General features: G+C 37.9%; 1 protein-coding gene and 1 pseudogene across 8 annotated transcripts in view; one reads left to right on the top strand and one right to left on the bottom strand.

The window, feature by feature from the left end:
* The window catches only part of DOP1A (DOP1 leucine zipper like protein A), a 124,353-nt gene that overhangs the window by 64,301 nt on the left and 47,249 nt on the right, over window positions 1-12,803 (bottom strand). For all 8 annotated transcript variants that reach the window (XM_044924477.2, XM_044924478.2, XM_044924476.2 and 5 more), the window contains exons 4-5: window positions 4,182-4,352; window positions 746-935 (exon numbers count right to left, since the gene is read on the bottom strand). In XM_044924477.2, coding sequence (XP_044780412.2) covers window positions 746-935; window positions 4,182-4,352 — 361 coding nt within the window. The remainder of the gene's footprint in view (window positions 1-745; window positions 936-4,181; window positions 4,353-12,803) is intronic.
* LOC102402587 lies at window positions 5,850-7,652 on the top strand (annotated as a pseudogene).

Raw genomic sequence — 12,803 nt, forward strand, 5'->3', positions numbered from 1 at the left:
ATACAACTGTACACATAAGATGAGTTAATTTCAATGTATACTAATTATACTTTAATATAACCAAAATACATATAAAAATCTGCCAGTTCATAATTACATGGGGAGAAAGGAAAGGATGAGTAATCACAAAGTTTTATTTGAAACTTTTCAAAAGGACCATCTAGGGTTTTCTTGTTTTTCCATTCATTGTTCATTTTAAGAGTACACACTCTATAGGCATAAATGGTTTCCTTCTGTTCTTAATTTTTAAATTAAAAAGTACAAGCAAGCAATTGATGTGAATTTTTCCAACTATCTTTCACTGTTTGCTTTAGTAATACCTTCTTTTGCACAAATCCCATACAGAATCTGGCCTATTACTTGGTCTAAAATCTGTCTTTCCTATGAAGAAAGCTATGATCCAAGAGAAGGTTCACTTTAGAATAATAAAATGAATGTGGCTGTGTAAACAATGATCTGATCAGTTAGCAACATGGTAATAAAGACCATTTATTTGCTTGACTGATAGATAATGAAGATAACAATCCCTTGATAATGAAGATGATAATGAAGATGACAATGCCTTTTCTATGAAAAAGAAAAAAACTTGAAATTTCCCAAACCAATAATGTGACTATTTTGGTCTTTAAGTTTCCTTGATGAAAAATATAAGACTCATGAAAACAAGAACATCATTTGTGGCATGATTCTCAGTATCTGGCTATAAAGAAATATTAGTTAAATGAGCAAACACGTGTAGACCTACCATTAGCTCAATATCACTGCCAATTATATAAAGCTGATCTTCCATGGAAAGCTTCCGGTTCAAGTGGGCAAGAACATAGGTGATTCCAGGCAGACGCACAGCAGGACTGGTGAGAAGGCTACCCCAGAGGGCACTGTAGAAGGCTGACTGGTCCACTGCAGCAGCAACCTTTTCCAGTAAAGTGTTTGTTCTGAGGTACAAAATAAAGTGCTTTAAAAAGGGAAACATTTAGCTTCACATTGTTAAGCATAAACCATTATACTCTCCCAGAATGTATGAAAGCATCCTTGCTGTAGTCGTATGTTCTGCCCTGGACACAAGTTGGGTGGAGGGGAAGAACCATACAGGTCAGAGTCAGAGGGCTGGGTATAAGTTCTGGTTCCACCACTGGCTAGCTGTGTAATTTAGGGAAATCACTTAGTCTTTCTTGAGTTCAGTTTCCTCATCTGTAAAAAAGATAACAACAAAAACACCTCCACAAGTCCCATCTACCTCAAGGAACTGTTAAACCCACACTTTAGTTAATAATAAGGAACCTTATAGGCTACAGTCCATGGGGTCGCAAACAGTCCGACACAACTGAGCGACTTCACTTTCACTTTTTTCATAGAAGAACATATCTTCTGTTGACTTTCTACAAAATTTTAAAGGATATTTCCTTTTCTTGGAAATCATATTACATAATTTACATCATGCAAAATGCCAGGCAGGATGAAGCACAAGCTGAAATCAAGATTGCTGGGAGAAATATCAATAACTTCAGATACGCAGAGGACACCACCCTTATGGGAGAAAACAAAGAGGAACTAAAGAGCCTCTTGATGAAGGTGAAAGAGGAGAGTGAAAAAGCTAGCTGAAAACTCAACATTTAAAAAACAAAGATCATGGCACCTGGTCCCATCACTTCATGACAAATAGATGGGGAAACAATAGAAAGAGTGATAGACTTTATTTCTTGGGCTCCAAAATCACTGCAGATGGTGACTGCAGCCATGACATTAAAAGACGCTTGGAAAAAAAGCTATGACCAACCTAGTCAGCATATTAAAAAGAGACACATTCCTTTGCCGACAAAGGTCCATCTAGTCAAAGCTACGGTTTTTCCCGTAGTCATGTGTGGATGTGAGAGTTGGACCATAAAGAAAGCTGAGGGCCCAAGAATTGATACTTTTGAACTGTGGTGTTGGAGATGACTCTTGAGAGTCCCTTGGACTGCAAGGAGATCAAATCAGACAATTCTAAAGGAAATCATTTCTGAATATTCATTGGAAGGATTGATGCTGAAGCTCCAATACTTTGGCCACCTGATACAGGGAACTGACTCTTTTGAAAAGACCCTGATGCTGGGAAAGGCAGGAGGAGAAGGGGATGACAGAGGATGAGATGGTTGGATGGCATCACTGACTCGATAGACATGATTTTGAATAAGCTCTGGGAGTTGGTGATGGACAGGGAAGCCTGGCGTGCTACAGTCCATAGGGTTGCAGAGTCGGACATGACTGAGCAGTTGAACTGAACTGACTGAATTTAAAACAACTTGAATGAATTATGCTATGACAAAATATAAGATGCATTATTCAAGATAAACAAAGTAATACACAAAAATTTAATACACTGTTGTATAACAGATTCAGAATCAAGAGAATCTGATGAAGTTCTACTGTTTACTTGCTATGTGATTTAATACTAACACTGTAATCTCTTCTGGTCTCAACCTACTTATGCATTAAAAGAACATGTTTTCACATCTTTTTGTATTGAATAACTGGCAAAACATAATGCTATGATCTGAATGTTTTTGTCCCTTCAATATTTATATGTTAATACCTTGATGCCCCAAAGTGACTGCATTAGAAGATGGAGGCTTTGGGCACCCTCATGAATGAGATTAGTGTTCTCATGAAAGAAATTCCCACAGAGCTCCATAGCCCCTTCCAGAAGGTCAGGATACAGGTAAAAGGCGCTGGCTGTGAATCAGGCAGAAGGCACTCACCAGAACATGATCATGCTACCACTTTGATTCTGACAGCCAGAATCAAGAACAGTGAGAAATAAATTTCTGAATTTATTTCTGAATTCTTGCATTTCTGGATATTTTTTAATTTCTGAAAATAAATTTCCACTCAGTCTGTGGTATTTTTTTAAAAAAAGCCAAAGGGCTTTCAAGCTAAAAGGACTAAGACACATAACAAGATAAATCATACAGATATCATAGTCATAAAGATCATTATTCAATTTCCATGTTAAATTTAAAAAAATTTTATTGTTATTTATTTGATGGCATGAGGGATGTTTTAATTTCAGTATATGGGATCTAGTTCCTGGATCAGGGATTGAACCCAGGCTTCCTGCATTGGGAGCATAGCATCTTAGCCATTGGAACACCAGGAAAGTCCCCACGTTAACTTTTTAATTGTAATTAGCAGAGTTACAAAATCATATTAACTCTATGCTTCCCTTAAGAGAATAGAACAATTTAAAACAAAACTGATTCATAAATGAAATAAAATTAGCTCACATCATGTTTCTAAAATTGTCCTGAAACGGAAATTAATTTTTCTCAAAGTAGCTTTATAAGAGTGATCCAGTATTTTCAGGGTTAGATTCCTACATCATTATGGCAGCAGATGAACATACAAAAAATAGAGTAACTTGTTTAAATAAATTATATAAATATAAATCATTAGGACTACTCATAAAGTTTGGCATTTTCTATTTCTGACATCTTAGTTCATAATTTCCTTTTTGGTAAGAATATCAGTAACAGAGATATTAAAGATACTTAATGCTATCAAGCATTGTATACCACTATTAACTTCCAAAGAAATAATAATAAGCTCCAAACAGACCAACTCATTTTCTTTGAAGAGTTAAAACGGCAAGAGTACCGTGTCAATAGCTACTCAAAGAGTGCTGTACCTGGAGATAGGCTATTTTTAACAATTTAAAACTGGATGGCACACTGCCAATCTTCCATTCTTTTTATTAATCTAAATGTCCTATCTACTGTATTATTATTTTAAATTATGAGTCACAATTTTTTAAGTGACTTACAAGTGCTGAGGCACTGGACTAAGTAATTTCAATATTACAGTAACACAATGAATAGTATGTTTTTTTAATAGATGAGGAAACTGAATAAAGTTCAGAAATGTTGAAAAAGTTTTCCTAAGCTCACACAGTATCTGCCGAACTAGGATTTGAACCCAGTCCAGCTAGCCAAGTCTATAGTCTCATTACTCAGCTATATTTTCAGTGTGATACATAGATTAGATATACTACAAAAAATTATTTTTGCTATAAAAATCTTCAGGTCAGGTACTAAACTGTTTAGAATAATCAGTTTTTGTGATGTTAATATTAATGATTTAAGGACGTTTGCTGACAAATTCATGACTTTGATTACTTAGCTGCAGCAATAACAGTAGCATCTTACCTCTCATAGTACTCTGATCCTTCTTCTAAGCCAGGAAGAATACCAGTTAGCAATCCTTGTAGACCAGGCTTCAGTGTTTTACCCAAAGGCAGATAATATATCTCATACAAACTCAACAATGTTGGTTTCACTGACATGGCAGCATTTGCAAGGAGAGGAAAGAGTCCAGAACTGTTTTAAAAAATAAAAACAAAAGTGAGAGACAAAATGACTACAAAATATTAATTCATATATACCAACATGTATGTATATATCTTCTTAAAATGAAATAGTAAGTTATACTGCTTAGCTTAAAATCATATCTATCCTGTATAGTGATGACTTCTATATCCATTAAACAAACCTAGGTCTCTCATCTGAGCTTCATACTCATAAACCCAAAGGTCACCTAGCTGTTTCATAAGGCCTTCAAATTCCACAATTCGTAAATAGAATTCCCTCTTTCCCTTCCCCAAAACCTGATCCTTCCCTTGTAATTTCCATTTCAAAATATGGCAACAGAACCCATCTGTTTGGCCAAAAACTGTACATCTCCAAGTGATCCTTGACCCTTAAAAAAATAAAAACTTTAAACTGGAATCAGTCATCAAGTTTTCTCTCCAAGCCATTCTCCTAGATATTTTTTGTAAATATAATAAATTCTCTCCATTTCCACCAGATAGTTCCTTAGAAAAGACCACCAAGATATCTCAATCACATCTTACCAAACATCATATTTTAATCACTGAATTATCCAGTACTGCTTCAGTGTTGCTCTGAAGCAGCTGTTCTCAATAAAACCCTTCATTGGTTTCCTGCTGGTTATTGCCTAACTGCTTACTGTGGCTTTAACATCTTGCTACTACATACCTCTGTACAGCCCACGCATGCTCACCAATATCACTCCTGCACCCTCTGCTCCAGCTACACTGAACAATTCCTCTCAAGTTCACTTCAGAACTTTCCGCATTCTCTTCAGCGCCCAGGCCTTCACAAATGCTGTGCTGAAAGGTACAATCCCTGCTCCCTCACTTTCTCCTCATTGTCTGCATGACTCCTAGACTTTCAGGAATTGGCCTAAGCTGTTTCCCTGAGAAGACTATCTACTAATTAGACTAGGTTAGGCTCCTTATTAAATGTTCACATAGTACCCAATACTTACTTATTTCTAATAAGTAACTTTGTTTTACTAACAATAAGTAAATCTATTGCTGTGCTAATAATAAGTAATACTACTCCTTGAAGCAAAAGGAACCATCAACAAAGTGAAAAGACCACCTATAGAATGGGAAAAAATATTTGTAAACCATATATCTGATGAGGGGTTAATATCCAAAACATGTAAAGAACTTGTACAACTCAATAGCAAATAATAACAATAACCTAAAGCTGAAACTCCAGTACTTTGGGCACCTCATGCGAAGAGTTGACTCACTGGAAAAGACTCTGATGCTGGGAGGGACTGGGGGCAGGAGGAGAAGGGGACGACAGAGGATGAGATGGCTGGATGGCATCACCGACTTGTTGGACGTGAGTTTGAGTGAACTCTGGGAGTTGGTGATGGACAGGGAGGCCTGGCGTGCTGTGATTCATGGGGTCGCAAAGAGTCGGACATGACTTAGCAACTGAACTGAACTGAAGTACAAAATGGGCAAAGGACCTGAATAGATATTTCTCCAAAGAAGATACATGGTCAACAAGTACATGAAAGGATGCTTAACATCACCAGTCATCAGGGAAATGCAAATTAAAACACCACGAGATTGCATCCCATGCCTGTTGGAAGGACCATCATCAAAAAGACAAGAGGTAACAAATGCTGGTGAGGATGTAGAGACAAGGGAACCCTTGTGCACTGCTGGAGGGATTCCAAACTGGTACAGCCACTATGGCAAACAGTATGGAGGTGCCTCAAGAAAGTAAAAATTCCACTTCTGGGACTACATTCAAAGGAAACAAAAACACTAACTCAAAAAGCTATCTGAAACCCCATTTTCACAGCAGCATTATTTATAACAGCCAAGACATGGAAACTTAAGTGTCCACTAATGGATGAAGAGATAAAGAAGCTGTGAGATAGATAGATAGATAGATATAAAATGGAATATTATTCATTCATAAAATGAGGAACTCCTACCATTTACAACCTCATGGATGGACCTTTAATTATATTAATTTTATATTATATAAATACATATGTATATTATATGTATTATACTGAGATAAGTCAGACAGAAAAAGACTAATACTGTATGATCTCACTTACAGGTAGAATCTTAACTAACAAAAAAAAGACAAATATAAAACCCACACTCATAGAAAAAGAGTCCTCAAATTTGTGGTTATGAGAGGTAATGGTTAGGGACGGGGTGGGTGTGAGGAAGGTGGTTAAAAGTACCAACTTCCAGTTATAAGATAATTGAGTACTATGGATGTGATGTAAAACATGACTAGAGTTAACATTGCTGCATGACACACAGGAAAGTTCTAAGAGTAAACCCTAAGAGTACTCTAAGGAGAAAAATCTTCCCCATTATTCTTTTCTTCCTTCTTTCTGTTGTATCTAAATGAGATGATGATGTTCGCTGAACCTATTGTAATCATTTCACAATATATGTAAATCAAACCAACTTGCTGTATACCTTAAAATTATACAGTGATGTATGTCAACTGTTTATCAGGAAAACTGGAGGAGAAAGACTAATTCTGATAGGTAATTCTGTAATATCAGAAATCAAGAGGCCTTTTGGCCTGGCTGGATGCCAGCTCTGCCTTTCACTTCAGATGTGTGATCAGTGGAACTGGTGTGTATAGGGCAATAATATATTGGCCCTGCTGCCTGCCATTATGTCCGCTGCAGAAGGCCATTGCTGCGGTGATCTTCCTTTGTAGACTGGGAGACACAGGGCACAGATGGGCAGAAGCCTTCACCAGGATCAGAAGTGTCCACACCAAATACATCTGCCCCCATGTGCTAGTTATGCCTGTAACGTTACATATTTGGTCATGCCTTCTTGGTTTGACATTACTGGGCTTTCACCGGATTCACTGGAGGATGAAACTAGAACTAAGCAGCAGCAGAAAATGTAAAACCTTTGACAGAGCAAGAGATGAAGAATAGCGTTCCACAAGAAATGAAGAACAGCAATCCTTCTAACAGTTATTTGGGGAGGATTAGGAAGGTGCTTTACCATGGTACATGGCTCTGACTACACAGCAGAAGCTGGCTGGTGTCACTGCTCTGGGCTTCCTTTCCACAGGGCCCGTATCAGTGGTTTGAGGAGAGACATTTCTATTCTTGAGTGCCATGGAGATCTGGACCCTTTAGTACCCCTAATGTCTGGTGCTCTTACTGCAGAAAAGCTAAAACCATTGGTAAATCCAGTCAATGTAACCTTCAAAACCTATGGAAGCCTGAGGCACAGTTCATGTCAACAGGAGATGATGGACACCATGCAGTTCGTCAGTCAACTCCTACCTCCCGTTGACTAATGCCACTAACTGGCCTTGTGTAGAAGTGCATACCAGCATCGTCTATTAGAATACACACTCCTGCCTGTGCCCAACTTTGAAACCTCTAATGTCTGCAGTGTTAAAATGTTTTGCAAATACACACCAATGACACAGGCTAAATAAAGTCTCCTCATGGGAAATGCATGATCTTTGAAGTTTCTATATACATATTTGTATATGACATAATCTGGGATACATTAGTATTAAACTAGCAGTATACACTAACTGATACACTAGTATTAAAATAGAGAAGCAGCCAACTTCTTTCTCCCAAATGTAATTCAGCAAAATGATAAAATAACTGCAACCAGATTTTTTATTATATCACTTGAAAATTATTAGCATGCTTAATGAAAACTTGTTCAGATATAAATGAGCAGTTAAAATGTAAATAGTTTATGTGTGTGGGGACTTAACACTACAGGCTTACACCCCAAACTGCCAAGTCACGATGCAGTATCTGTATTTTTATATATGTGTTCATATATACCTAATGATTATAATGCATAATAAGAATGAGGTATGATTACATTATTCCTAATAAAAGGGATAATGCTTCTAAGTGTCAATAAAGAGCAATATTGCTCTCTTCAATTAATGGCCCTTTTATTTTAGGGGAACAGCTTTTTCTTTGCTGAATATACTTTGTTTAATACTCTTTTTCTCTGTAGAAAAGAAATGTGTTTCTTCTTTTTTATCCTTAACAACAGACCAAATATTTCCTCTTTGCCACAGACACCTGCTGTCAATATGTGCTGTAATTTAATATTCTGGATCACATGCGTGATGGCACTGAAAATATATTTCTACTGACAGAAAGAAACCGGACATCCTTTCAGAGTTTCTACACTACTTCTTAAAGTGGACCTTTAGCTACAGTTTAGACCTGCAGAGTTACTAGAATCTTTAGTCCAGGTAACGAGAATAATTCTGTATTTTCTTGTAATTAAGTGAAAGAATAATTAGGTCATATTCTACTATGTCCTGGGATATTTAAGGCTGATCTTAAAAATGGTAATTTCTAAGATGATTTGCTCTAAGGTGATACTCCTCATAGCATAGAATTTACATATTTTGCACATAGGTTTGAAACCAACTACAGCAGGAAATGAACAATTTAAAAATTTTGCTTTACTCTTATTTGCCAATGGACTAATTTGAAATTCTCATGTAGTCAGATGATCTTTTAAAGTTAGCTTTTGTGCAAACATAAAAGTAGCAATTATTTGATTTTAAATAGATTTTTTATAGTATTGGTTAAAATTACTTGAAAACAAATTTCTGGGTAAATCTGTTTAGTCAGAACTCAATACAAATAGTGTAGTTCCCACACAGTTTAATAAACAGCAAAAATGTATGCTTGATATTTCTGAACTGTTGTTAATTTTTCTGCTGGATTCCAACTGATTAGAACAATGTTAGGACTGCATCTGCACAAATGGGTGCTACTTGATGATAGAAATGATTTGGTATGGACTATAGATGATGTTAATAATTAAGCCATATATTTATACCTGGATTTACAATTTTTAAACAATCACTAAATCATTCTACTTTACCTATAAGAATATAAACTGTTGCTTCACTGACACAAATCAGTGAAATCTAATTTGAAGCAAGAAATAGTCCATTGAAACACTGCACTGTAACGTGAGAAAATGTAAATCTTTTGCATGGTTCTATCAATGTGAAATAAAATTGAATTCTGACTTAAAAAAAAAAAGGCAAGAGACCATAACTCTATTTCACAGTAATCCAAGTCTATGCCCCAACCAGTAATGCTGAAGAAGCTGAAGTTGAACAGTTCTTTGAAGACCTACAAGACCTTTTAGAACTAACACCCAAAAAAGATGTCCTTTTCATTACAGGGGACTGGAACGCAAAAGTAGGAAGTCAAGAAACACCTGGAGTAACAGGCAAATTTGGCCTTGGAATACGGAATGAAGCAGGGCAAAGACTAAAGGAGTTTTGCCAAGAAAATGCACTGGTCATAGCAAACACCCTCTTCCAACATCACAAGAGAGGACTCTACACATGGACATCACCCGATGGTCAACACCGAAATTAGACTGATTATATTCTTTGTAGCCAAAAATGGAGAAGCTCTATACAGTCAACAAAAACAAGACCAGGAGCTGACTGTGGCTCAGATCATGAACTCCTTATTGCCAAATTCAGACTGAAATTGAAGAAAGTAGGGAAAACCACGAGACCATTCAGGTATGACCTAAATCAAATCCCTTATGATTATACAGTGGAAGTGAGAAATAGATTTAAGGGCTTAGATCTGATATATAGAGTGCCTGATGAACTATGGAATAAGGTTCGTGACACTGTACAGGAGACAGGGATCAAGACCATCCCCATGGAAAAGAAACGCAAAAAAGCAAAATGGCTGTCTGGGGAGGCCTTACAAATAGCTGTGAAAAGAAGAGAAGCAAAAAGCAAAGGAGAAAAGGAAAGATATAAACATCTGAATGCAGAGTTCCAAAGAATAGCAAGAAGAGATAAGAAAACCTTCCTCAGCAGTCAATGCAAAGAAATAGAAGAAAACAACAGAATGGGAAAGACTAGAGACCTCTTCAAGAAAATTAGAGATACCAAGGGAACATTTCATGCAAAGATGGGCTCGATAAAGGACAGAAATTTATGGACCTAACAGAAGCAGAATATATTAAGAAGAGGTGGCAAGAATACACAGAAGAACCGTACCAAAAAGATCTTCATGACTCAGATAATCATGATGGTGTGATCACGGACCTAGAGCCAGACATCCTGGAATGTGAAGTCCAGTGGGCCTTAGAAAGCATCATGACGAACAAAGCTTGTGGAGGTGATGGAATTCCAGTTGAGCTATTTCAAATCCTGAAAGATGATGCTGTGAAAGTGCTGCACTCAATATGCCAGCAAATTTGGAAAACTCAGCAGTGGCCACGGGACTGGAAAAGGTCAGTTTTCATTCCAATCCCAAAGAAAGGCAATGTCAAAGAATGCTCAAACTACTGCACAATTGCACTCATCTCACATGCTAGTAAAGTAATGCTCAAAATTCTCCAAGCCAGGCTTCAGCAATATGTGAACCGTGAACTTCCTGATGTTCAAGTTGGTTTCAGAAAAGCCAGAGGAACCAGAGATCAAATTGCCAACATCCGCTGGATCATCGAAAAAGCAAGAGAGTTCCAGAAAAATATCTATTTCTGCTTTATTGACTATGCCAAAGTCTTTGACTGTGTGGATCACAATAAACTCTGGAAAATTCTGAAAGAGACGGGAATACCAGACCACCTGACCTGCCTCCTGAGAAATTTGTATGGAGGTCAAGAAGCAACAGCTAGAACTGGACATGGAACAACAGACTGGTTCCAAATAGGAAAAGGAGTACATCAAGGCTGTATATTGTCACCCTGTTTATTTAACTTATATGCAGAGTACATCATGAGAAACGCTGGGCTGGAAGAAACACAAGCTGGAATCAAGATTGCCGGGAGAAATATCAATAACCTCAGATATGCAGATGACACCACCCTTATGGCAGAAAGTGAAGAGGAACTCAAAAGCCTCTTGATGAAAGTGAAAGTGGAGAGTGAAAAAGTTGGCTTAAAGCTTAACATTCAGAAAACGAAGATCATGGCATCTGGTCCCATCACTTCATGGGAAATAGACGGGGAAACAGTGGAAACAGTGTCAGACTTTATTTTTTCTGGGCTCCAAAATCACTACAGATGGTGACTGCAGCCATGAAATTAGAAGACGCTTACTCCTTGGAAGGAAAGTTATGACCAACCTAGATAGCATATTCAAAAGCAGAGACATTACTTTGCCAACAAAGGTCCATCTAGTCAAGGCTATGGTTTTTCCAGTAGTCATGTATGGATGTGAGAGTTGGACTGTAAAGAAGGCTGAGCGCTGAAGAATTGATGCTTTTGAATTGTGGTGTTGGAGAAGACTCCTGAGAGTCCCTTGGACTGCAAGGAGATCCAACCAGTCCATTCTGAAGGAGATCAGCCCTGGGTGTTCTTTGGAAGGAATGATGCTAAAGCTGAAACTCCAGTACTTTGGCCACCTCATGCAAAGAACTGACTCACTGGAAAAGACTCTGATGCTGGGAGGGATTGGGAGCAGGAGGAGAAGGGGACGATAGAGGATGAGATGGCTAGATGGCATCACTGACTCAATGGACGTGAGTCTGGGTGAACTCCGAGAGTTGGTGATGGACAGGGAGGCCTGGCGTGCTGCAATTCATGGGGTCGCAAAGAGTCAGACACGACTGAGCGACTGAACTGAACTGAAGAGCTTAAAACCAAGTCCTGCCTTTACAAAGTGCTTAATAAATGAATTAAGAATCTGTCTTGCTCCTACTATACTGAAAACAGAGGTCATCTAGTGGGAACTCCCTCAACTTCCCACGTATCTGCCTTCACCTTTAGGTACGGTGTGACTTAAAACTACAGTAGTAGCCTTGCCTCAGGGTCCAATGTCTACCTTTCCCAGGGCCCTGCTTTATCCACCATACTTTTTCTTTCATATAATTTCTTTCTTCCTCCACTAACAACTGTGCTTAAATCTCTCCCAATGATTCTAAAAAGAGAAGAAATGACAACAAAATTCTAAAACCTTTATCTTAATTACTTCCTGGCTTGAAGCTGTCTTCCTACTTCAACTTTTGGAGAAAAAACAAACAAAAAAACCACTTTTGTCTATCACCTTCTGATACGTCTACCCGCTCTATTAAAACTGTTCTCAATATCATCACCATTCTCTACTAAAGGCCACATTTGTTGGTCTACTTTCAGTCCTGACTGTTTCATTTGTCTGTAGTATTTGATACTATTCACCACAACTTTCTCTTGAAACTCATTCCAGTTTTGGCTTCCAGGTGAGCTCTGTCTCTTGGTATATTTTCTCTCTCTGACTCTTGTTCCTTTCCACTGACTACTTTCGTCCACCTGCCCTTTAAATAATGTAACTCCTAAATATTCACAAGGCTTCCCATGAATATTTCCAGGTGGTTCAGTGGTAAAGTATTGCCTGCCGATGTAGGAGATACAGGAGATGAAGGTTCGATCCTGGGTTGGGAAGATCCCCTGGAGAAGTCAATGGCAACCCATTCCAGTATTCTTGCCTGGAGAA

This window comes from Bubalus bubalis, chromosome 10 (genome assembly GCF_019923935.1).
Source record: "Bubalus bubalis isolate 160015118507 breed Murrah chromosome 10, NDDB_SH_1, whole genome shotgun sequence".
In the NCBI taxonomy this organism is placed as follows: Eukaryota; Metazoa; Chordata; class Mammalia; order Artiodactyla; family Bovidae; genus Bubalus; species Bubalus bubalis.